Source organism: Mandrillus leucophaeus, unplaced genomic scaffold (assembly GCF_000951045.1).
Source record: "Mandrillus leucophaeus isolate KB7577 unplaced genomic scaffold, Mleu.le_1.0 Scaffold1558, whole genome shotgun sequence".
NCBI classification, from domain to species: Eukaryota; Metazoa; Chordata; class Mammalia; order Primates; family Cercopithecidae; genus Mandrillus; species Mandrillus leucophaeus.
This window is the reverse complement of record NW_012101541.1, coordinates 93,357-121,006: the sequence shown is the minus strand read 5'-3', so window position 1 is coordinate 121,006 and position 27,650 is coordinate 93,357. Positions and strand designations below refer to the sequence as shown.

At 35.5% G+C, this 27,650-nt stretch overlaps 1 protein-coding gene across 1 annotated transcript in view; it reads left to right on the top strand.

Moving 5' to 3' along the window:
• Positions 1–27,650, top strand: part of SRBD1 (S1 RNA binding domain 1) — a 217,082-nt gene that overhangs the window by 163,319 nt on the left and 26,113 nt on the right. Inside the window, exons 18-19 of the mRNA XM_011975429.1 lie at positions 23,574–23,680; positions 24,909–25,085. Coding sequence (XP_011830819.1) covers positions 23,574–23,680; positions 24,909–25,085 — 284 coding nt within the window. The remainder of the gene's footprint in view (positions 1–23,573; positions 23,681–24,908; positions 25,086–27,650) is intronic.

Here is a 27,650-nt window from a genome sequence, read left to right as displayed (position 1 = left end):
TCTGTTGATTCAAATTAGAATAGAAACAAGATTTTGTGGCAGAAATATGAATGTGCTTTTTAAAAATTGTATAATGTTAAGATATAACAAAGTTCATAATTTTCTGAATGATTGGGACACATTTTGAAAAAACGTGCTGTTTGTGAGAAATAGACAAATGTTCATGCATTGTAAGAACTCTGAGGAACTTTGAGCAGACTATTGCTTGAGTTTGGTCAATAAGATATTATTTTTAACTTGCGAGCAGAGTGTAAGTAATCATAATTATTCCTAAATTGCTCCCTAAAATATGGTAAAAGTGAAGTTTTCAGACTGCTGATATTTGTTGGGGAATTAGATTGATGTTTTATAACATGTTACTATTCAATGGAGTCCTTCGCAATAACGTTGGTTGGAAAAGTAAATTTGTACCTAAAGAAATGTACAACTATTAATTTGTATTATATTCCACACTGTTCTTTCAAAACACTAAATTTAAATAAGTTTACACTTCTACTCACAAAGGTAGTAATTAAATTAAGGTAATACATAGAAAGATAAAATGGCAATTTACCACCACCTGAGATTGACAAAACTCTCCCAGGTCTTTCAAAGTGAATCATGCTCCCAGTCATTATCCCGTAGTACCACGATCTTACACATTGACAATGGGGTAAATTGGATTATATTTTTGCTTTTGCTAGAAATTCAAATCAAATCATAGGTAAGATAGGGAATACCACATTGTAATATCCTGCTTTTATGCTTCTGTTAGGGCTCTACATTAGTCTTTGGCTAATAGATCTTGCTAGATAATGCTTTTTCCTTTTGTAGCACCATTCATAGTTTGAGGCCGTCTTCAATCTGACATATAAGAACTCTCCTTCAAAAGACTGTGTATATAAGAATGTTGGAATAATTTAATATATTTTGATAGGTTTAAAATGAACTGGAGATTTATTTTAATTGCAGTGGACGAATTGCCACATTTGTCATACTAAAGTTGCTTATCAGAAGAGGAAAATGAGCAGAAGAATCTTTAAAAAGAATGTTTTGTCTCCAAATTATTTTATATTTGCGTGTTAACCGAGAACATATTTTCTCTAGTCTCTCTCTCTCTATATATTTTAGAGGAGTAATTTCTGAGTTTTGTTTTTCATCTGATTTGCAGTGAAGATTAAAAACAAACACAGAAAGAACTTCTGCAATAAACATCACTACCACATTTAAGTTTGTAATTTTTAGGAGAAAGGAACACTAGTTAGAAGCTATTTAATTTTTTTCAGTTTTAATATTTGCCAAATTTATAGGAACTCTCAACATGTTTTTACCTTTTTTCTTTCCATGTATGTAAACAGAATGAAGTTAAATTTAGCGATTTCTTCCCTGGAGTGATTAAAAGTAATGTAATTTGTTTGTTAATAACAAACTTAAATTTATTTTGACATTATTGTATATTCTATATACTATAATGTGGAAAAAAGTACTTAAGGAATGGAGAGAAATAGAGTGTTGTAGCTAATAAGAGTGCTTAACTCTGGAGGGGCCACCAAGGAGTCTGCCATGATTGACAAGCATTCTAGTGGAGTCTGTCTTTCCTTTTTCTTTTCTTTTCTTTTTTTTTTTTTTTTCCTTATAGCAGTGTTGAAGTCAGTCAAAGTATATATACAAAGCTCAGTGAATACCAGTTTCCCCAGTACAGGGGCTATTTTTTCAGGAAGTCTAACTCAAACCAGATGTTTTGCCTAGACCTAGAGTTTGTTGCTGCCAAGCATCTCATCAGAGGTCAGAGTTCTGGGCTCTGGGCCCTGCTAGAATTCTTTCACAAATTGCTGTTCGGTGAGGTTTTAATCCTAATGGAAAGAATAATGTGCTTGTAAAATCTGCAGTTATTACAAACACAGTATACATATTGTGGACTTCAAATGACTACATATTTCATCCCCATAAACAGGGAATGCAGATGAATGCCTTGTGTGATAGCTTTAGACATTCTAACTAAAACCTACTATACAGTTTATACCACATTAACCATTTGCATTTGTAATACCCTAATAAAAGAAACTGTTATTTTTGGGTGACAACTGGTAACCAACTTATGCCCCCCCACCACAACCAATTTTTTTTAACAAGCTCTACAACCCCATACAGCTGTTTGAACACAAGAATTAAAAACATTCAGAACCAAATATTAGATATTCTCATAGGAAGATCTATGAATGCTATAGTACTAGGTGAAAAGTTCTTAAAGCAAAAGACATCATTATGCCAAGACTTAACTATCTTATATTTGGAAACACATATAAATGTCTTAAAACCAAATTAATTTATTCAAATTAGGATGAAGAGTTTGTAATGGAGAATGTGGTTGGTATTTAGCTAAACATGAGTCGTAGCTCTTTCGGAAAGGTTAAAAAGGTGTACTGAGATTGATTATATCTCTGCATAATTAATTTTATATACAAATGTTACGGATATTATTACATGCTTACTTGGGGGCACTGCTGCTGCTGATTATAAGCCTGAGAGAAATTCTGAGATAAAGGTAGGTGTGTGAAACCAGAGAATCACAATTTGGCTTAGAAATAAGGATGTTAATTAAACTATCCTGCTGCAATTAAATAAATCTGCAGTTAAGTTAGATGTGGCAAATTTTTATCGAAACAGTGAAAGCCCAAATTTCTGAAAATGAGAAATTGAACTGTAAAATAAAACTTTTAAAGACAGATTCTAATGTCCCTGAATTACTCCTTAACATATGAAAGCAGTTTTTGGTTTGAACAGTTTGTAGCATTTATTTGGGGTGGGAGTCTAATTTCTAAATACCTTTTTGTTTTTATATTTAAGTAACAATTGGGGTATAATAAATATGTAAACAAAACTTAGACTTCAAGCAAATAAAAATTGGTTAACTGCGGGATCCCCCAAAATTTTAATGAAACATTATCGTATGGATGGTACATTTTTAACCACAATTTTTTTTTTTACCTCTCATTTATATAAAAGAAAATCAAAATTGGTATCTATGCTGTCCAGACAGACAATTGCATTGGTGTTGAGAGGACCCATTATTTATATGAACTTAAAGTCTCTTCGTTGCTGCCAGCAAATGAAAAAAAAAAAAAAAAAGACTTGAAGTATGTGATGTTAAAAAAAAAAAAAAAGTTTGGAAGATATTTGTGCTTTACCACTTTCTAAGTTGTGGAACAATTTTAAAATTCTATTTTCTGATTAATCTTTTTTGCTGTTGTGTGTCTCTGAAGATATTGCATGCCGGCAGATCTTCTGCAGAGTATTTCCTGAAAGAAAAGTGATGTATCTCAATGAATGCTCTCTCTCTTCCACAAAATCTCTCATAGTATGTCATACCTAGTACTCTGTCATTTAATGTCACTTTATTGTATAATTGCCAACAAGGGACTTTTTCCTGGATGAAAGGTGCAATATTGATGCACAGTATTTTTATTATCTTTGGTATTCGGAAAAGCAACATAATGTTTTTCATGTGTTCAATAATTCCCCCCCCATAAAGTTAGGGGATACCATCATCAGTGTCTGTAAAGACGGTAAGAATAAATGCCAAAATTTGAGGCTACATTTCATTCTGTATGGCATAATCATTCAAGTGCAATTAAAAAAAAATTAGTCTGAGACTATGATCACTTAATGAGAAACAAACAATTTCATATTAACGAGTTCCCATTTGCCAATAATTCTGTCATTTGTAACTTGAATCAGTCATCACCCTGCAAATAGCCCTTTCAAGACATTATTTGCAATTTTGTCCTTTGTTTTCTGTCCTTGATGTTGTGAAAGTGGCCGTCTACTGTTACAGGAATGAAAAGAGATCCCGTTCAAACATCTTTTGTGTTTCCACTTTCAGTGAAAAATGTTTTTCAAACCTGCAGCTGGTTATTTCTGCAGGAGTTCCCACTTATGCTCAGATTTGATTGACATTTTGAAATGGCAGCTTTTCATGAAAAGCTGTTAACTTGTAGAATTCAGTTATGGTACTAAGACAGACTGACTTTGTTCTGTGGCTGGGACCTGTCCAAACTAAATAGAACCCTGCATCTGAATTTAATAGTGCTACTCAGCCAAGATAGGGCACTTTTGCCTTTTTTCCCTTCAAAACTCTGATGCTTCTTATATGTTCTAAAACTAACTTGATGGATATTCATCCCAACATCTTTCTGTTCTGTAATTGCTTCAATTGACATGTATAGTCATTCTCTTGTTCCCTCCCTTGAACATCTAATGTGCTAGGACAGTGCTTTAAGATATAATGCTAATTGAGAAGAACTTCTTAATTTATAACTAATGTTACAGAGCACAGAAAATTTAAGAGTATTGTAACTCTTCCAGTATAGAAGATCTATAATTTTTGGAAACATGTTGTTGCTACTAAAGCTGTAGATTAATTATGTGAAAAATAGTTTGCATTTGGTGCTATACAAATATACAGTTTATTACCATTTTTCTTTCATTTACTCAGTAATACCTACAATTTCAAGGGCAATGTGCTGTAAACCCCACAAATCACAAAGTACGTGATCCCTGCCCTTAAGGAACTTTGAATTCGGTGTCTTCTCATTATACTTAACAGAGAATTAATGCTTCCAAATGTGCTGATTTATAAAATTATTTAGTGATAATGATCTTTAATTTTTCAAATGGCCAGCTGTTCTTGTATTTGATTTCCATACAACACTCTCATGAGACGAATGGGAAAATTTAGTATCCTAGGCCTCTTGTGCTTATTTTTGTGGTCTTGTGTCATCTGTTAAGAAAGGTAAAAACCTGGTTTCACTTCCAAGTGTTTGGGCATTATTGGTGTTATATGGAGCCATTAACCCTGAATAGCTGTATGTGATACCTGGTTTCACCTGTCTTAAGAGAGAGGGCTGTGACATATAATCACTGTAGACCTAGATCACCCTTATGCAGCACTGATTTTTGAGTTCTCAGCTCACACACCTGAAGTTGAATTGAAGTAGTTGACTCAAGATGACTCTAGTTCATGTTAACTGTAGCTCGCTTATTGCTGCGGCTTTACTCTTAGGTAGCTTATTTCCACAGCATATCCATAAGAGCACAAGCTAGTGCTACGTAGTATGCCCTCTGAGAATGTTGGTGTAAAAATGCCGTGTTTTAATTTTTATAGCTCTGAAGAAACTTCAGGGTTGAAGTGGTTGAAATATTGGCCAAAATTATAGTCCTAATATTATTCCTGGATTTTAGTATCACACCCTTGTTATCATACAGCTTAGATACTTGAAATAAAACCATACATATCCAGGATTTCAGAGGATTGGTAAAACTTTACAATGCACTGTTAGTAAAAGTAATACTACTTTTAAGTCATATGGCGATTTCAGAATCAAAATTACTTTTAAATAAGAGTTTAAAATCACCTTTCTTATTTTATGGAGCAATTTTAAATCTTAATTTGACATTTGTTAGGAGGAATATCCATGGACCCACGGTCGGTAAACAGGTAGTCAAAAGGGCGTTCCTCTGTCCTGAGGGACTGTAAACTGATTTAACTGTTTGAGTGTGCAGACTGACAGTGTGTATGAAGGTCCTTAAAATGTCCTGCTTTGTTTTGACCAATTCTCTTTTGAGCATTATGTCTTAAGCGAGTTAACTGTTATGCATAAACATGTTCTTGTAGTGTTACCTATAATCATTGAAAACTGGAAAAGCAAAGAAAATGTTCAATAAAAAAGACATTAAAATTTGTTCATATAATTGAATAATCTGCAATCATTTAAAATTAAGCTTCCAAACAATTTTTAATAAAATGTGAAAATAAAATGTTCAAATGGCTAAAAGCTGGGTTCACATTTGTATTACAGAAGAAAAATATGCCTAGGAAAACCTGAAGGAAAAATCCCTAAAAGTTAAGATGAGTTGCCCCAGGTGATAAGATTGTGTGTATTATTTTCTACTTCTCTGTATGCATTTGTGCACTGCTTTAATTTGCTGTAATTAAAACATGTACCTTTTTTTCCCCTAAGGAGAAAAAATGGTTTATTAAATGAGAAATCCAGAAAAAAATAGTGACACACTGGAATGTAGAAATTCTGTTTTCTAATTTCTTTCAGGGTAGCTTCAGTTCTTAAATAATGGCCCTAGTTCAACAGGTGAAAAATAGTTATCTGCAAGTCTATTCCACTAGCAGAGTATTTTTGCTTGTCTAACACTAAAATTTTTAAATAATATAAATTTGAAGGTTGTTAGGGCACAAGCCTTTCCAGTTTACCCTAAGTCTCGACATTTTTCTCTTGTGCCTGTGTGATTTAGACATTTGTGTAACCTCCCAGGCCTGTGAGATGCAAACGCTGTATTTTTCCAGCTCTGTGCCTAACGCTGAATACCTTTGTCGTAATAGTAGGGGTCCACTCCAAGTTTGGGTTTTGGGGGTTTTTTCCTCACTCAGCATATGGTAATGGTCGTGGCGATAGTGTTGATCATAACATTTTTTTGTTGAGCCCTTTTGTAGCACCCAGTTTATAATAAAATATTCTATCTAGTTCTAATAATTCTATATGGCTAGGTGCTGTTATTTTCCCCATTTCGTAGATAAAACAACTTGAAGCACAAAGAGGTTAAGAATCTGTTAATAGTAGAGCCAAGATTTGAAACTAAGTCTACCTGGATTCAAAATCTGTGCTCTTAATATGGATAACTAAGTTATATGTGGAATGATTCTATTTTAGCATCTCTGGAAGTCTTTAACCAGTAACAATCTTATCTTGTTGAAGAGAGAACTCAGTACGATTGCTTTTCTTGTTTTTGCATGTCATAAACGACATGGTATTATTTAATACTCATTAAACAACAAATTATTAAAAATGCATCCTTTAATACTCTTACTAAACAATAAACCATGTTATTTTAAATGTATAGTAGTTGTATGTTGTATGTTAAGATATGGAGGGAAAATATTGTTTACTATGGAAACTTGATACAAATATTCTCTGCCCCCAAGGAATAGTACACTCACTTGTTATACAAAATTATATTAGCTTAAAATGTGTAATTCTGATATATTCAGCTTTTGTTATATAACATTCAGGAATATAACCCCTACAATAACTATCTAAGTGTATTAAAAGAAAGCTCTCTGTTAAATAATTTGATATTCAACTTTCATGGTTTTATATGCCTAATGCCTATTCTTCGAATATATGTTTTGGTTTGCCTTTTGGTTCTATTTTGGCAAAAGAAACCAATTTGGGAGATTCTGATTAGAGGGAGAAAATTGGTTTCTATATGGAACAGAAAATATGTGTTCCAAAATTTTTAAAACTCTCATGAGGGTTACATCACTTAACTCTTTGTATCTGACCCATTTAGAAAATGTGACATGCTTTTTTTTTTTTTTTTTGAGATGGAATCTCGCTCTGTCGCCAGGCTGGGGTGCAGTGGTGCAATCTCGGCTCACTGCAACCTCCGCCTCCCTGGTTCAAGCAATTCTCCTGCCTCAACCTCCCAAGTAGCTGGAACTAGGCGCATGCCACCACACCCAGAATTTTTGTATTCTTAGTAGAGACAGGGTTTCACCATGTTGGCCAGGATGGTCTTGATCTCTTGACCTCGTGATCCACCTGCCTCGGCCTCCCAAAGTGCAGGGATTACAGGCGTGAGCCACTGCACCCAGCCTCGACATGCCATTTTAAAAGTAATTTTTTACAAGTGATGGGAAAAGGAAGAAAGTCACAGAAGTAATTTTTGCTTTAAACTCTTTAAGGAGAAAGTATTCATTATGCAGATACAAAACATTTATTACGCTAGTAGTACATAGAAAATTAGAAAAGAATAAGCATGTAAAACCCTGCCACTGATGGGTGACTGTTTGGAGGTGTATAGGAAGTAAGTGTTCTAAGTTCATGCATGTCGAAAAAGATATTTTGCCCTCATGCTTGAATAATAGTTTCAGTGGATGTAGAATTTTAGGTTGCAAATATTTTTTCCTTAGTGATTTTTTTTGCATCCATTCTGTTGCTTTCTACCACCCAGTGGTATTGATGGCAGTCTGATGCTCGTTTCTTTGAGGGTGACCTATGTTTTTAATTTCTGGAAGTTTGGGGTGTTTTTGTTGCTTTTTGTTTTTTTGTGGGTGTTCTGTGGATTTTTTTTTCATCTTTATATGCTTAGATGCTCATATGTTTTTTTTAATTGGGTTGGACACTTCTTGTACCTTTTGCGATCTAAAGATGTCCTTCACTTCTGGGAAATTATCTTTTGCTATGTATTTGATTTCTTCTTCAATATTGGACTGTTAGGTGAAACATCTTTGTCTCTACAATTTTTCTAAATTTTTCAGCTCTTGATTTGTGTTATTGCTGTACTGGGGGAGCTCCTCCACTTTATCTTCTGATCATTTTATTTTGAATATTTCATTTTGATAATCATTTTTTAATTTCTAAAAAATACTCTTGATCTCAAATCCTTCTTGTGGTGTTATATTCTTTTTATTGTTCATTTTCTTAGCTACAATGTTTTCTTTAATTTTTCTAAGAAACAAATCAGCTGGATTTCTCTTCTCTTTCTTTTCTGTTTTTTTGTTTGTTTGTTTTCGTTTTTCTATTTGTTGTCTTGCTATCTCTTAGGATGGGGACTTTTCAGCTTCTTGAAAGGCCTTTGATGGTCTCTTCCTATTTAAGAATATGGTCATGCAAAGTCGAACGGAGCTTTGCTACATGTAAGGTAGGGTTTGTTTCATTAGCAGGCTTTGCTTTGTCAGGATCTCTTGAAGGGAGGTGGCTATTCTTAAAATAGGAAATGTCTACACGGCAGATTTCAGAAGACTTTTTCCCTGGATTCTCTCCAGTCTCCTTAGGGAAGAACCCTATATACTTTTTTCTTCTTTGATAGGGGAAGTAGAATAAATATTTGGCTGTATAGGTGGAATAAATATTTTGGATGCTGCTTGTGATGAATTTGGGGGGCATACTGGTTAAATAATGACACACCTCCTACCACCACCAAATTCATATCTGCCCAGAACCTCAGACTGTGACCTGATTTGGAAATAGAGTTTCTGCTGATATAGTTAAGATAAGGCCATAATGGATTGGGGTAGGCCCTAATCCAGTGACTGGAATCCTTGTAAGAAGAGAACACCAACACACAGAGAACACTGAGTGAAGATGGAAAGAGAGATTGGAGTGATACAGTTTCAAGCTAGGGATTACCAGCAACACCAGAAGCTAGAAGAGAGGTATGGAACAGATTGTCTTGGAGCCTCCAGAAGGAATCCACTGCCCATGTCATGATTCTGGACTTCTAGGCTCCACAATTATGAGATAATAAATTTCTGTTGTTTGAAGACAGAAATTAGTGGTAATTTGTTATAGCAGCCCTAGGAAACTGAGAGGGGTGTGCAGCAAATAAGACTTGATGGCCTGACTAACATACTTACCAGACCTTTTGAATATCACCTCTTGCTTTTGTAGTTCTTTGCATTCAGGACTGTACACGAGAAGTTCAAAGGACCAGACTTCACACTTGAAAACTCAGACTTGGGAAAAGGATCCCCAGTCCTTAAGATGTGAGAATTAATGATTTGGGAGGATTCGGTTGTGGTAGGGTATGGCAGAATTTTTGCCTCTTCTCCTGTTCTCCTACCTCAGTATACATGGTTAGGGGACTCCCTGCTCTTCCCCAGGCATGATAATGGGGACTTAGGATCTCAAGACTTGCAGTTCCAGCATTAAAGACATTATGAAGCAGGGATCTGATTCAGCACCTCAGCTTTCTATCAGGATTGATTAGCTTATGCTGTCGTTCCCGTGGCATACTGTGCAGAAGGCCAACGTCTGTGTGAAGCCAACCTGCTGGGAATCAGTCTTTGGCAAGTCAGCTTGTTCTTAGGAGGCAACTGTTTTATATTCTGACTTTGAATTAATGCCCTACATCCTATCCAATATTTTATCTGACATATCCCAAGCCAGACCTCTCTAGAGGGTCTGCCTGAAAGGAGCCACTTCTTAACTGTGTCCCCATCATGTTTGTGTCAGCCTACGACTTCTTCCTTCTGACTTTTCTTACTCATGACACATAATACTGAGGTTTTGAGGCAAATGTCTGTTCCTAGCCATTGAACTTTCTCTAGTAGCAGTACATCATAGGGGATTTAGCAAGGGAAAACACCCTGGCCTTTACTTTTTAAACCATGTTTCCATTTTTGTTGAACTTTACCAGGGAAAAATTGTAGAACTCGAGCCTTTAAATTTAATCTCTATTGAGATGAAAAAGTTTCATAGGTGAGTTATCAGTAGTTGAAAAGTGTGTATGACTCTTAGTAATAGCTATTATTAAAACAGTGATGGACACTGGCATGGTTTAAGTCACTGACAACGTGGTTTTTCTATGCTGTCTAAACATTGGTTTCTTTAATATGTTTCTAACTTTGTTCTGTGGCTTGACTAACACTAATTCCTTTTCTACTTTTTCTTTACCTCTGAGAAGATATTGCTTCTGTGCATTTCACAATGTAGAGAGAAACTTGCCTCACTGTGACCCCTAACCTGTGTAGTAAATCCTCTAGAATTAATTTTGGTTCCTTCTGATCTGTGCCCCATGTGACTCCCCCCAAGATTTCATTATTAGATTTTGACAGCCTTTTAAATTTGTAAATGCCACAAATTTGTCACTAGAGATGAATGGGTAAAAAGAAAATTCCTTGCAGTGGAGGATATGGGTAAAATATTTCAAGTGACAGATCTGCATCAATAATGTTAATGTTTATGGGGTGATGAAAACCATATAAGTCTTAAGCCAGAATCTTGTTTCAGCTGAGTCCCAGAAATTTTAACCACAGAAGCCAAGGCACATTCCGTTTATTCCAACAAGTGTTTTTTCACATCCTTTCCAACTGTCTGAAAGACAATTGTCACTCTTAAATGCCTGAAACTTTAGATGCTTTTTCTACTGGATTAGTGAAAAGCAATGGAAACATTGTCTACTGTTCTCAGGATGACTTTTGTCTTGCCTTGAGTTCCTAAAATGGAGAGCAAATTTGACAATGTTATTTTGCCCTCTACTTTTTATGTTCGTCATCTGGCAATGTTTTCAAGAAATTTTGCATCATTCTTTCTGACTTCTGAAGCCTTCCTTTCATGCCAGAAGGTTGCCGTTGCTGAACACTGAGCGGTCACAGGGCCAGAGGCTTGTCTCTTACTGATACCAAGGGAGTTCCCCAACTTGAGTGGCTTCCGATGCCAGTGCAGAAGAGCATTAGTATTTGGGCAATTGAAAAGTACATTCACAGGAAATTTAGAGAAAAAGGTTATTGAAATTTTCCCAATTATGATGACAACTAACATATGTATATGATTATTTTTAACTAAAGAAGAAGGATAAAGAACTTTGAACCACTATAGTGTGGTCCTTTGTCTATTTAGTTGCATATTTTGATTTTTAAATAATTAACAAAAAGGATTCGTTCAAAACAAAGCTATTTTAAACTTTCCCTGAAAAGTTAAAAGTGGTTCTTTGGGAAAAGAAGGAAAAAAGATTTTTTTAAAATTACCACTGTCCCATCTTCACCCAAGTGTATACTGGAGGTTTCCATGACTTTAGATATTAAGCTTATTTCTTTACTAAAGTTATGTGGATATCTTGGTAAAGAAATTATAAGCTTGTAATTGTTATCTCTAACTTCTAGGCTCAAGCGACTCTCTCACCTCAGCCTCCTGAGTAGCTGGGACTACAGGTGTACCACCACACGCAGCTAATTTTTAAAATTTTTGGGTAAAGTTAAGGTCTCACTATGTTGCCCAGGCTGGTCTCAAGCTCCTGACCTCCAGAGATCCTCATGCCTTGGCCTTCCAAAATGCTGGTTTTATAGGAGTGAGCCACTGCTCCTGGCCAGTATAAATATTAATATGTTCTGGTGTTAGTACTATAAAATGGATTTTCTTATATAGAGCTATTGAAGAACTTTAAAACTTCCTGTAGATTCTCTGTGACATTTTGTATTTTGCCCCTTAGAATAAAAAACAGCTGCACCAGATTATGAATATTTCCCTGGAAATTCAGCCCTGTAATAGACATTTATGGAGTACCTGTCATTAAAGATTAAGCACCTGGTCTGATGAAAATTACTAGATATGTGTAAGAAAGATTCTGGAAGCAACACTCTTTGTAAAACTAGTAGGTAGTTATCACCTCCTCTTTTTTTTTTTCCAAAAGAATTTCAGAATTATTTGCATATAACAACTGCAAAAGAGTTGTTTTGTTTTTCTTTGTTTACTTAGCTGCTTACAATATACACGTTTCCACTTTATTCCTTGATGTTACTGGTTCTGCTCCCTACCACACCCTACCTCTCTGCCAGAGTTTTAGATGTTTACAGTGTTCTTCCCATCTGCATGCTAGACAGTTTCTACCTTAAATACTTCACCATAGATCTTTTCCCTGAACTCTAAACTCCATATATCCACCTGCCATCTTGACCTTTCAATATGGAAGTCTAACAGGCTTCTCAAACTTAACATGTCTAAAAAAAAATGTTGACCTCCCTCCACTAATCCCCCCCATCGAAAATTTTAAAATTAAAACCACCACACAGTCTTATCCTTTCCCATTTCTATTAATGGCATCATCATCTGCCCAATTAGTAAAACTACAAACCTGCTGTCATTAAAAACTTCTTATTATTAAAATTCTTTATTCTTCCTTTTGCTTCTCATTCTCTACTATTAACTCCATCTGCTTCTTTCCCTCTTTTTCCTCCAGCCACCTGACTCTAGGCAGCCATCATCTCCCTCTTGGTATACTGAGAAAGTCTCTTACCAGGACTTCCTACTTTCACTTTTGTCTTTTTAAAATCCATTTTCTACAGCATAATTTAAAAAAAATATGTCAGATCCCATCTCTGTTCCCATTGTCATTGGAATAGAATTCAAACTCCTTGCCATGGAGACTTATAAGAGCTTGTCTACTCTCCAGCCTTATTTCTTAGTTCTTTCTCCTGTTTTTGGTTATGTCTCAGCCACATTGCCCTCCTTTCAGTTTCAACACTGTAGCTTGTTCCTACCTCTGGCCATTCAAAACAGTAGATATTTATTACAAACTTACTTTTAGGGACTAGACACTACTGCCTCAAGAGAAGGAAAGAAATTTTGTTAGAATGGTATAAAAGGGTGGCATGTAAAGGTAGCTAAACTGGCTTATCTCCATTTCTTCTCAGTGTCAGAAAACTTTCAAACTAAAATGGAAATAAGTTGCTGATTCACTTTAAAACCCAAACTTATTTAAAATAAACTGTCAGTTCTAAGCTGAGATTTTACTCCAATAGAATATTCCCTTGATGGGTTGAGAATGAATAAGATGAATTATCTGAGTCCTGATCTTGCTCATATAGCTGTTTCTTTCTCTAAGGACCAACATTTGGTTCCTATACCATAGGATTCTCTCCCTGGTAAAGAGGAGTTAGTAGTATCCATATCTCTTTTCTAAATTCCAGAATTCCTCAATTTGTATTTTCTTTAACTCTGTGACCTAGCCCTTGTCCATGGCCCAGTTAGTCTGTGGGTCAAATGGGTGTGGTTTTACCTAATTTTCCCAGAACCTGAGATATTGCAGGAAAATGAGTTCTACTACATTGAACATTAAAGAAAATATTATGTCTAAAGGCAACATTTTCATATAATTTTTTTCCCAAATTTATTAGTTGCATTAAGGTATGTGTCTGTACCAACGTATGCTGTTGGACCTTTCTGTTAGAGGTGCTTAATTGGTTTCTGACCATGTCAGTTATAAGGTAGAGAATCTGTCTGTGGTAAGTGGCATCCCATAAATGAGTTTCATAAGGCTTGACCTGGGCGCTGGCATGTCAGGACTTCCTAGTGTGTCTTTGCATACCGGTTCCAAATCTCCCAGCTTCTTTGGTATCTTTTTATTGTATGACGAGATGCCATACTTTAGTTCATGTTTGAAGCGACAGAAGCTTAAGTTTTGAGTTCCCAGGAAAAGAAAGACTTAAGCATTTCTAATTAAAGCATCAGAGATTAGTCTGACTAGGGTGTGAGTTAACAGGAACTCTTTATTGACCTAAAAACCTACCCAGAAACTATTTGCATGAGAATTTGGCAGCTTGCAGTGGGAGGGCCTGTGGCTATGGTCAGTCTTAACATGTTGTGTTAGGACATCTTAAATTTCACTTTAAAATTTCTGAGTTTGCTGTTGATTGATGCCTGCTAAGAAAGCTTTTCTATAATAGGAATTTAGATTGTGCTGCTGTAATGCCCTCAAGCAATGCCATGTCACCAGTATCTCCTTCTATTTTAAGGCAATTCTTTTTCTTAAACCAAATTCCCAGCTTCAGCAAGAAGAATCCAAAAGCTGAACTGTTAGAAATTTGTCCCTGGTTTTTCCTTCCTTTACCCAATTTATTGAGTAGCTACTATGTACTAAGAAGCATGGTGTTAAGAAGTGGGAATACAAAGAAAAGTCTAAATGGCCAGCAAATGCACAAAGAGATCTTCAACTAAACCAGTACTTAAGGAAATACAAATTAAAGCAGCAGTAAGAGTGAATACCTACTATGTACCAGGATACAACAACAAACAAATCGTATTTATTTACTTACACACATACACACCTGTGTGCATCAGGTGATAATAAATACTGTGGATAAAATAGGAAATGGGGATAGGAATAGTATGGGAGGCAGAGTTTTGCAGCCTGGTCTTCACTGCCACCAGTGCCGGAGGCTAGGTGTAGAGGATCGTTGCAGATCACGTGGAGTGCCTGGGCTCTGTCGCCGTGGTTATGTAGAGATGGGACATGCAAACAAAGGGAAACCTTTCCTTTCCATATTAATTCTCTAACTCCTCATTAATGTGGATCCTGTCCTGGCAGTGTCAGCCTCAGGTCTAATTGGGAAAAGTTTACTGTCTATAATAATAATGGGCTGGAAGCCAGTTAATATCTGACTACATGCGTGGCCACATACATGTATGTGTATTTGGGAAGAGAAAATGTATCTTTATAACTTACTACTGGAAACATTAGTAAGGTGACTTTTTTTTTTAAACACGGCTGTCAAAATTTCTGAGCACCAGGAGGATGTCTCCCTGCCTTCCTTCCCTCCTTCCCTCTATTTCTGTCTCTCTCTTTCTGTCTCTCTCACACACAACCATAGTTTCAGATCAGATTTTCTACACACTGTTTTAATTTATTAGAAGGGAAAATTCTTTCTTATGGCTAAATGTTTGCACTCTTGATTTTTCTAAAGTCCACTTTTATGACTAAGCTATAAATCTCTAAAAATAGAGATTTACAGTGGAAATGTCAACTCTTTTGTATTATGTCAGGTCAAAATGTGTAGCTAATTGGTGTGCATTTGTTCATGCATATGTCATGAGCCAGAACTGTGTTTTAGTCCAGTGACCACACATGGGGCAGATAGGTGTGGTCCAGTTCAGATATGCTAATGTTTTCTTTGTTTATGGTAAATTAAAATAGTACAAGGTACTGGTTTGGAAAAATATGTGGGCAAGGCAGACATTTAGGATTTATGAACCTTTACTTAGCCGGTATTGCCCTATCATTCCTCCACCATATCGACCTATATCCACTAGGGGACATAAGAGCACCTACTGGAGGAAAGAATGAAAGTCTGTCTACATTAAAATTTAAACACAGGAGTCTTAGATAACATACAAAAAGACTCATTTTTTTAGTTTCGTGATTCATAAAGAAGTTATACATTTTGTTTAAATTTTAATCATCACCAGAAACTTTTAAAGGCAGGATCAGTGTCTTAACATCTATTTATGGAATGAGAACCAAACAAGCAGCTAACTAGCAAGCTTGTGTCATTAACTGAGTACCCATGTGATCTACAGAAGCTATACTGAGAATGATTCTGGCTTTCGAAAATACTTTATATAGAAAAGAATTACCTTTTAGAGTCAGGAGGTGAGACATCCGGAGAGGACATCTGCTGTCAGATTCCAGTGGACAAAAACCAGAAGAAGTGTTCTGTATTTTGCACCCCGGCCACCTTCTCTAGAGCTATGAAACCCTAGAGACAGATGTTAAGGGCACCACTGTTGTCTTCTAAACTGATTATCTGGCCTACCAGGTTAGAAACTTAGAAACTTAGGTTGTATTTTTACTTAGGGTTCTCTTTTTTTGGAGGTGGGGGTATGATCTACCTACAGAAAAAAATGCAAAGATTTTAAGTGATACAGTCTTTATTGACAATTTTTGCCTTGTAATTGGAGTTTTTAACTAGCATTTAATATAAGTATTAATATAATTGAATTAAGGTCTGCAGTTTTGCTGTTTGCTTTCTGTTTGTCCCATCTGCTTTTTGATCCTTTCTTGTTCCTTTTCTGCCTTATTTTGGCTGAAAATCAAATCATTTTTAGTTTTCCATTTTAATTCATTGACTTTTCAGCTATACTTCTTTGCATTTTTTTAAAGTGGTTACTCTAGGGATTATAATACACATTCATATCTTCTCACAGTCAACAGTGGTTAATATTTTACCACCTCACCTCCTTCTTTGTGCTATATATATCCTGCAATACCATGTTTTACTTTTTGCTTTCTGGTTATATGTCTTTTAAGTAAAATTAGAATAAACACACACAATTTTATATTTACCCATGTATTTTCCAGCTGGTGTCAATTTCCTTTAGTCTGCAAAATTCCCTTTAGAATTTTTTTGTAGTATAGGTCTGCTGGCAATGAGATCTCGTTTATCTAAAAATCCCTTTTCCATTATCTTTAAAGATACAGAATTTGAGGTTGACAAGTGGGTGGGTGTGGGGGGGTTTGTGTGTGTGTGTGTGTGTGTTCAGCACTTTAAAGACACCATTTTGTTGTCTCCTGGCCTCTGTTGTTTCTGATAAAAAGTTAACCATTGACTCTAAAGTTTCTAGGTATAGTTTTCTTTGTTTTTATCCATCTTAGAGTTCACTGAGCTTCTTGGACCTATACGTTATGTTTTTGAAAAAAATGGGGAAAGTTTTGTTACTACTTCAAATATTTATCTGCCCTATTCTCTCATTCCCTCTCAGGACTCCAGTTACATATATTTGTGCATTGTGATCTTGTCCCACAGTTCACTAAGGTTCTTTTATACCCCTCATCCTCAACTCTCCTTCTTTTTTTTTTATTTCCAGTCTTCAAATAGGATAATTTCTGCATATCTCTCTTTGCGTTCATGGATTTATTTATTTTTCTACTCCAATCTGCTGTTAAGCCTATTTAATACTTTTATTTCAGATGCTGTGTTTCTGGATTCTTTGTTTATTAAAGCTTTAATTCCTTTACTGCTATTTACCGTCTATTCATTGATTTGGTACCATATTTTCCTTTATGTCCTGAAGCTACTTTAAAGTTCTTGTCTGCTATTTCCAACATCTGAGTCATCCTAGTTTGGTTTCTACTGCATAAGTGATGTTGACTCCCATTATTCTGTTATTGGTCACATGTGCCTGCATTTTTGTATGTCTAGCTAGTTTTATTACATGGTAGATACTGTGGATGCTATGTGTTGTTGAGAATACAAATTTTGTTGTCTTCCTTTAAAGAGTATTGCATTTTCTTCTGTTAATCAGATAATTAACTCTCAGATCAGACCATCAGATCAGAATGAATCATACAGGAATTTTTTTCAAGACTTATTTTTAAAGCAGTTTTAGGTTCACAACAGAGCAAAAACTACAGAGAGTTACCATATAAATCTTCCCGCCACATATGCACAGCCCCCTCCACTCTCAACATGCTGCAACAGAATAGCACATTTGTTACAGTTGATGAATGCATATCATTATCAGCCAAAGTTCATAGTTTACATTATGGTGTAATGTTATCCATTATGAGTTTGGACAAACAGATAATAACCTATATTCACTATTTATAGTATCATAAAGACACTATAATTTTAACAAAGTCCATATCAATTATTTCTATTATGAATTGTGCCTTTATTGTTGTATCTAAAAAAGTCATTGCCATATCCAAGTTTAGTTAGATTTTCTCCTATGTTATTGCCTAGTTTTATGGTTTAATGTTTTACATTTAGATCTATGATTCATTTTGATGTGACTTTGTTTTGTTTTTTTTTGATTTTGAGACAGGGTCTTACTCTATCGCCCAGATTGCAGTGCAGTGGCACGATCTTGACTCACTGCAACCTCTCCTTCCTGGACTCAGGTGATCTTCCCATCTCAACCTCCTGAGTAGCTGGGACTATCTACATGCACCACCATGTCTGGCTTATGATTCATTTTGATTTACTTTTGTGATGGGTATAAGATCTGTGTCTAGATTCATTATTTTGCATGTTGATGTCCAGTTGTTCCAGCACCATCTGTTGCAAAGATATCTTTTCTCCATTGTATTGCCTTTGCTCTTTTGTCAAAGATCAGTTGACTGTATGTATATGGGTCTTTTGGGGCTTTCTATTCCATTGATCTATTTGTCTTTTTTTTTTTTTTTTTTTTCCCGTTACCAATACTGCACTGTCTTCATTACTGTGCTTTGTGTATTATGTCTTAAAAGTTAGATAGTGTCAGTTCTTCAACTTCATTCTCCTTTAATACTGTGTTGGCTGTTCAGGGTCTATTAGCTCTCTATATAAACTTTAAAATTTTGATTGGGATTGTGTTGAATCTATAGATGGGAAGAACTGACATCTTGACAATATTGAGTCATCCTATCCACATACATGAAATATCTCTCCCCTTAGTTCTTTGATTTCTATCAATAGAATATTGTAGCTTTTTTCATATAGCTCTTACGCATATTTTATTAGATCTATATTTTAAGCTTTTGGAGAGTGCTAATGCAAATGTACTGTGTTTTTAATTTTAAATACCACTTATTTATTGCTGGCATCTAGGAAAACAGTTTACTTTTGTATATTAACCTTGTATCTTACAACCTTGCTGTAATCGTGTTTTAGTTCTAGGAGTTTTTTAATCAATTCTTTTGAATTTTCTACATAGATGATCATATTATCTGTGAACAAAGACAATTTTCTTTCTTTCCTCATGGTAAGGTTAGGACTTGTGTCTCCACCCAAATCTCATCATGAATTGTAATCAGGTGTTGAGGAAGAGACCTGGTGGGAGGTGATTGGATCATGGGAGTGGTTTCCCCTATGCTGTTCTCATGATAGTGAGTGAATTCTAACAATATCTGATGGTTTTATAAATGGTCGTTTTCCCTACACTCACACACACACTCTCTCTCACCTGCTGCCATGTAAGTCATGCCTGCTTCCCTTTCTACCATGATTGTAAGTTTCCTGAGGCCTCCCCAGCCATGTGGAACTGTGAGTCAATTAAACCTCTTTCCTTTGTAAATTACCCAGTCACAGGAAGTTCTTCAGAGCAGCATGAAAATGGACTAATACACCTCACAATCCTACGTAACTTTTCTTTTCTTACTGCATTAGGTGATACTTCCAGTATGTTGTTGAGTGGTGGTAAGAAGGGACATCCTTGTCTTGTTTCTGATCTTAGTGGAAAGTATTCTGGCTTCTTACCATTAAATTTTTTGTTAGCTCTAGGGTTTTTGTAGATGTTCTTAATCACCTTGAGGATGTTTCCCATCTATTCTTAGTTTATTGAGAATTGTTATCATGAATGGGTGTTAGTTAGATTTTGTCAAGTGCTTTTTCTGCAGCTAGGACTATGTGATTTTTTTTTTCTTTTTTAGCTTGTTGATGTGATAGATTGCATTAATTGATTTTTTGAATGTTGAACCAGACTTGCATACCTGAGATACATTATATTTGGCTATGGCGTATAATTCTTCTTACAGGTTGTTAGACTTAATTTCCTAGTTTTTTTTGAGAATTTTTGCATCTATGTTCATGAGAAATATTGGTCTGTCATTTTCTTGTAATATCTTCATCTGGTTTTGGTATTAAGATTATACTGGTTTCATAGAATGATTTAGGAAGTACTCCCTCTGCTTCTGTTTTCTGGAAGAGATTATAGAGAATTGGAATAATTTCTTCCTTAAATGTTTGATAGAATTCATCAGTGAACCCATCTAGGTAAGGATTTTTTTTAAAAATTTTGTTAGGGTGGGTATAGAGTAATCCTTTCTCTAGGACTAGAATAGCCCACTTCTACCCGTTTCTGGGTATCAGCAGAATATCTGGGGTGTTCAGTGAAATCGCTTCACTATGATTGGTAGGACATCCTATGTCTCCCAACTCTGTATAATCTCTGGAATCTCTGGGTAGCTGCCATCTCCCAAGGAGCTGTGTTATTTTTTTTCCCCCGCTGGCCTTGTGTTATCTTGTCTTGGTGTTCTGGGTATGTGCAGCTTAGTATTTAGCTAAATACTTAAGATGTCACTTATATGAGTAACCGGAGTACTGCTCTTCAGAGCTTCATTCTCTCTGATATCATACTCTTAAAATCTTCAGGAATCCTGACCTCCAGTCCGTTTCTCCAGCTCAGTAAGATTACTATGTCCTGCTTGGGTTACCTCCTGGTGCCACAGTCTAGAAAGTGTTCTCAGACAGAAAGCTAGGGCAATTGTGAGGCTCATTCTATGTAGTTTCCCTCTCCCTGGGATCATAGTCCTATAACTGTCTGAAATTGGTTGCCAAATATTCACTATTCACAATAGCAAAGACTTGGAACTAATCCAAATGTCCATCAGTGATAGACTGGATAAAGAAAATGTGGCACATATATGGAATACTATGCAGCCATAAAAAAGGATGGATGGGTTCATGTCCTTTGTAGGGACATGGATGAAGCTGGAAACCATCATTCTGAGCAAACTGTCACAAGGACAGAAAATCAAACACTGCATGTTCTCACTCATAGGTGGGAATTGAACAGTGAGAACGCTTGGACGCAGGGTGGGGAACATCATACACTAGGGCCTGTTGTGGGGTGAGGGGAGTGGGGAGGGATAGCATTAGGAGAAATACCTAATGTAAATGACCAGTGAATGGGTGCAGCAAACCAACATGGCCCATGTATACATATGTAACAAACCTGCATGTTGTGCACATGTGCCCAAGAACTTAAAGTATAATAATAAAAAAATGCAAATAGGCAAGAAAGGCTTGATTCTGGAATATATCAGATTTCAGATCTTGCTGACACAAACAACTCTGGGCCAAAAGTTTAAGTCAACTGGAGACCCTTGACATTCTAATTGAGAGCCCTGCAAAGGAGGTGATTAAATTGATTCTAACACATAACTGGTTGTATAGGAAATCTGAGAACATTGACCCTTTAAAAATTTATGAAATTATTACCTGTTTTTAGAGGTAGGAGATCCTTGACAGAATAAACTGACTTTATTTCTCTGAAGAAAAAAAACAAATTGGTTGCCAAATATTAAGGTGCACATATGTAAGCCAAGATGCATAAGGATATATGCAATGTTAAGGATATATGCAATATGCTCTATGTGGTTTATTCTATTCCTTCATTTTTTTATGCCAGTGGCAAGTCACTAATTTAATTTTATGATCCACTAATTGATCATAACCCTCAGTTTGAAAAACATGGATTTTAACCAGTCACCATTGTCTATCGGAGGTGGGACCAGCTTTTCCAAAGCATATGGCCTTACAGAAATGGAATAAATGCTAGACACACGGTTAGGCTTCTGTTTGAAAGGAAGAGAAGGGGGTTGACAACTAGAGGTTAGGATAGGCAACCAAAATAATCTGCTGCAGAGACTGTAGCTTACTCATTTAACTGTCCTAAGCATCTGGTGTGCTTGGAAGTACTGTACCAACTTGTTTCCCTTATTCCATTGGCTCTCAACAATTACTCTTCCTTTTTCTGGTTTGCTTGTAGTTTTGTGTTCCTCAGATATTTTTTCTTGTTGCTATCATTGTGCTTGCCTTTATATTGTCATTCTATCTCCTACCTTCTCATTTTAAAAAGTTCCCTTTTCATTTTGCTGCTTTTCATCTGCTTAGACAAAAGACTAGCTTCTTAAAAGCTGTGACTCAAGAGTAACCGAGTAACCAAGTTCCCGGTAAGATCTTAGGTTTTACTTCGTGATCTTTTTCATGGTGATACTTGCTTATTAGATTTTTTAAATGACATCCAAAATTTTTAGCTGAGGCCTGGCTAGTTACCAATAAGTTATCTCTGAAATACAGAAGTACTCCTGTACCCTTCAGTCTTCCAGAACAAAAGCTTCTGCTGTTATTAAATGGTAATAATGTAAGCACAATACTTGGGGACTCTACTAGATTATAGTCCTTGTTTTCCTTGACGTTGGTAAAGAGAAGTCTGCTGTCCCACAGATCATTAATTTTAGAATTATGAGTAACATCAAGTGTATTAACTGTTGTAACCTAGCTTCAATTAGTCAACAAATACTTTAAAATATTGCATTTCACCAATTGTAAGATGCGCATTTTCTGACATTTTAATGCAGCTTACATTTAATAGTGTCCTACAGTTGCTGTTGTCCCTGTGGTAAATCATGGTGTAGTTTCCTCATGTACTTGGTTAGTAATCCTAGAGACACGACTGAACTGCACACCTTTCGTTGTTTTAATTAACAAACCATTGAATAATAAACCATTTAAGGACCTTTGAGAAAAGAATAGGAGTTTTGTTACTGTCCAAAATCTCTTCTGTTAATACCCTCTGTTAAGATTAAGATAGTGCTACTATCATCAAAGCTTGTAAGAATGAGCATCGAAGCTTGAAAGAAAGTCCCAGAGACAACAGAGGATCGCTGTTTTAAGAAATGCTACATTATCAAGGATCTTGATAGTATAAAAACAATACTACATGGAAAACCTTGACACCTATGATTTTGAATATAAAAGTGATCAGAAGAATTGAACACTGAATGTGAAGAAATTTTAGGAATAACTTAGCCAGTTTAGATTGCTTATGTTTTTCTTGTTTGTACATAATATATGGTTCTTACAGTTTCTAAATAAGTCTAAAGAGCTCTTTCAGTATTTAAAATAAATAAATAATTTAAGCAATAAGAAAGCATGTGTCATGGTTTGACTATTTTCTTCCTTAGTGATGTATAAAATGATGGTGCTTCATATAAACAGTACTATCTTGAATTTGATGAAACAAAAGTTTGATTTACTGTCTTACTATTATTGTACTGCTTCCTATTATAACTTATGTTTTCTTCTCCATAACACTATAAGGCCATGCATGAATCATAGAGACTATGTCTCATTTTGATCTAGCAGCCACAGTATTATCCAGGAACTTGTTAGAATGCAAATTCTTAGACCCCACCCTAGACCTACTGAATCAGAAATCTGGATGTGGGTGTGTTACCAAGCCATACAGGTGATTTTAATGCAAGCTAAAGTTTGAGAGCCACTGCTCTGGGCAGAATTTTAGGCAAGGGAAAAATACTGGTACTATTATATTCAAATTAGGTATATATGCATAGCTTAAAGAGTAAGAAACCATAGATGGCTTGACTTCAGCTTAATTATATCTGCTAACAGTGTGTTTAAGAGGAATGAAGAAATTTACCATGGTGTGTGTTAGCTAACTACCAGTAATGTAGGCAGAGTAATGGAATAGTCCAAGAACTACATCTCCTTCACTTTTGATATTTGATCTTTGTCTTTTCAGCATGATGTATCCCAGACTTTACTCAAGGCAACACTGGACAGTGTTGTAGAAGAATGTGTCAGCTTTGTGGGAGTGGACATTAACATCTGTTCAGAAGTTTTGTTAAGGTGAGACACATCCGTGGCTGAAGATCACAGAATCGAGTTTAACTGGCTATCCAGTCCAAACTCGGCTAGAGGAAGGGAACACGTGTATAAAGTTGTCAAGTATAGAACATCTATGGGTTTATACATTGCTTTAAGTAATCAGAGGGGAAGACATCATGTAAGAAAAGAATTATAACAATTCACATTATCATTTTTAATATTGCAGGTCTAAAGTGAAGAGCATAGAGCATATGGTAACCATTGAGTGCATTAGTGTTGCTAATAGAATTTAAATAAGGTTAACATGGAAAAGAGCTGTTTCTCACCACATGAGAGTAGAGATTTTTCACTAGTTAAGTCTCTTGCATGCATCTGTCAAACCTGGCAGTAACCAAAAGATAAATTCTGAGGGTTCAAAGTATGGTTACCATATTTTTACCCTGATTCTACAAGAAACCTGTCAAAATTTTTATCATAGTATAATCACATGTTATATAATCTTTTTTTCCCCCGTGGTTTTAGAAGAGCTGCTTTTTTGTTCACAGTTTTGCATTTATTACACAAGTCTGCTAATGCAGCATGAAATTCTCTGATCTGGACCTTTTTCGCTGAAACAGGTATAGGAGAAACTAACCCTTACATTTTAAGTTGTTGATTTTCTAACACAGCTACAAACATTTCATAATTTCATATATGGAATTTCATAATAGAGTTGAAATTCTCTGAAATAATCTTTTAACACCAAGGAAACTACCTAATATAGTTTTTATATATAATTTATACTAACCATGACAATTATAGATAAGGACCTTTCTATAGTTCAGCTCTATATTACTGAGAACAGGCTAACACGCAAAAAAGGTAGTACAACACAGTTGTAGCTATTATAACTTCTTCTAACTCACTTTGTATGTATGCTGAAAAAAATAGGCAAAATTATTACTTTATCCAGAAACATAAGGAATATGAATATATAGAAAAACTGTGAGGAACATTTTTTTCTTGCATCAGTGTTAGCCGGCTTACCAGCATCTTTATGACAGCTATTGGTTTTGTCTTTTTTTTTTTTCTTTCCTCTAGCACAACTCTTTTTTTTCCTCTGGTTTTCTTTTTTTGACTCCCCTTTGGATTAACTTAACTTATACATATGAGGATATGTCATTGCAGTTGTTTTATGATCCAAATGTTTTATATCATTGTCTTTTCAGGTGATATCTTCTTTTCAGTTTGCCTTTTTTTTTTTCGTTAGGCATATTGCAGGACTCAATGCCAACAGAGCCAAAAATATTATTGAATGGCGCGAGAAAAATGGACCCTTTATCAACCGAGAACAGCTGAAGAAAGTGAAAGGACTGGGTCCAAAATCCTTCCAACAGTGTGCTGGCTTCATCAGAATCAACCAGGATTATATCCGAACATTTTGCAGGTGATTATAAGTATACACTTTGATTCTATTGTCAACCTCCTCTCTTGTTATTGTTACCTATCCTACTACTGATTAGTGTAAATTCTAAGTGTCCATTGCATGCCTTCATTCAATACGTGTTGAGTGTCCTTTGGTAGGCATTGGGAATACAGCAGTGAGCAAGTCAGCAAATTCTGCATTCTCATGGAGTTGTATTTTAACGTGTAATACAGACAATAAGCAAACTAGTAAAATTAGTAGTTTCAGAAGGCAAGAAGTGCTATGAAAATTGAAGCAGGGATATGTGACACTGTCTTAGGGGAGTAATACAACTACTTTAGATTCGTTATTTTTTGAAAACTTATTTGAGCAGAGTTTTGAATGAAATGCCACCCAAGTATCAGAAATAAAGCATTCCAGGCAAAGTGAACACTAAGTGTGCACAGTCCTAAGACAGGACCAACTTTGATGTATTCAGGAAATGAGGGAAAGGCGCACACAGTTGGAGCATAGCAAATGGGAAGGACTAGTACAAGATGAGGTGACAATGGTGACTTCAAAGTGACCACTTTATATTGACATAGCTGTTCCCTAAGCATAGATATGTTTCCCCACTCCCTCCTCACTGAAAATGGATCAAAGCGTTGATTATCAGTTGTGTGTATCAAGAGCTAAATTTCTTTACTTTCTAATCCTGAAAGCACAAAAGCTTGTTAGATAAACTTCTTAGCATGGTATAATCATGAAAGAACATTTACGTGTCTACTACTTTGGGACTACCTGGTTAATTCATATGTACTTTTTTCTTTTGACAAAATTATAATAGAGGTCATATGGAAGATAACCTTTATTCTGGAAAAGACTGATTAAGCCTCACTAGAATATATTATAAAGCTGTGGTAATTAAACAGTTTGCTTTTGATGTAGGAATAGCACAGAATAAGGTCTGAAATCCACCAAAACATAGTTAGAATTTAGTTTATAGTAAAGGTGACATTTCAAATGGTAGGGTAAAATTGATTAATTATCTAACAAGTGATATTATGACAACTGTCAGTAATTCAATATGTGTGAAGGAAGCTATAGTCCCACTTCTCACTCTTATGCCCAAATACATTACAGGTTTATCATAGACTTAAATGTAAAAAAAAAGTAAAACTGTAAAAGCACCAGAAGAAAACATGGGGAAATATTGCAGAGCATTAGAGTGATGGAAATTCTTTCTAAATAGATCATGAAACCTAGAAGCCAGCACTGAAAAAAATTGAAGATAAAATGATTCTGTTTTTGTTAGTTTACATGTTCTTTGAACACTTGGTTAGAAAACACAGCATAGGCCAGGAGCGGTTGATCACCTGAGGTCAGGAGTTTGTGACCAGCCTGGCCAACGTGGCGAAACCCTGTCTCTACTAAAAATACAAAAATTAGCTGCGTGTGGTGGTGCTCACCTGTAATCCCAGCTACCCAGGAGGCTGAGACAGGAGAACTACTCGAACCCAGGAGGTGGAGGTTGCAGTGAGCCAAGATCATGCCACTGCACTCCAGCCTGGAGACAGAGCAAGATCCTATCTATCTCAAAAACAGACAAACCCAAAAAGGACCAAAAAAACTCACAGTATAAAAAAAGAACAAAAAGTCAAAGACGCCTCTCAAGTCTCACTTGAAAAAGTTTCTTATATGTTGCTTCCAGAAAGTAAATTTACAGTTATGTCACCTTGTTTGTATATGTTTATTATTTTAAAAATGTATACACAAGGGATCAGGCTCTGCAACTATTTGAAACTTGCTTTATTTGTTTCAGTCTTCTGGATCTCTTTCCAAATTATTACATATAGATTTCTAACTTTTTATTCTTTATATTGTCTGCATAATATTTTATTGTATGGATGAGCTATAATTTAGTCTAATCAGTGTCTTATTGATGAATATTGAGCTTGTTTTAAAGCCTTGTATTTTTCCAGCTGATAATTAGGTGCTTGAAGATTTGTGACTGTTACATCTCCTGAATAGTTCATAGGTTTATTCAGAATGGAATATTGCTACCACATTTAATGTTTTTTGCTTGAAATTTATTTGCTAGCAATGTTACTATATTTGCCTTTTCAAAATATGCCTGGTGTTTTTTTTTTCTAATTTTTATACTTTCTATGACATTTTTGATGTGGCTCTTAGAAACATATAGCTAGATTTCATGGTTTTACTCAATCTGTTATTAATACATTCACATTTGTTGTATTTATTTATATGTTTGGGCTTATTCTTCCTATGTATTTTGCCTCCATCATGCTTTCTGATTCTTCTTTTCCTTTTAGGCTATTTATTAGATTTATCAGTTAATAAGTTTTCTGTTTCCTTGTTATCTCATCTCATCTCATCTTTATCTCTCCTTAGTGATTTCAAAGTTGCACATCTTCTATTCTTCTGATGATCATCCTTAAATTTGTTTTGGACTGACCTCTGGAGTTAATAGGTGTCTCTGCCCTCTTAGAGACGACTAGAAACAGTATCCTTCCCAATCTTTCTCTCTTCAACTCTGTCTACCTCCCATGATAAGACGACCTGGGATTTTAGTTTCAGTCCTTCCCT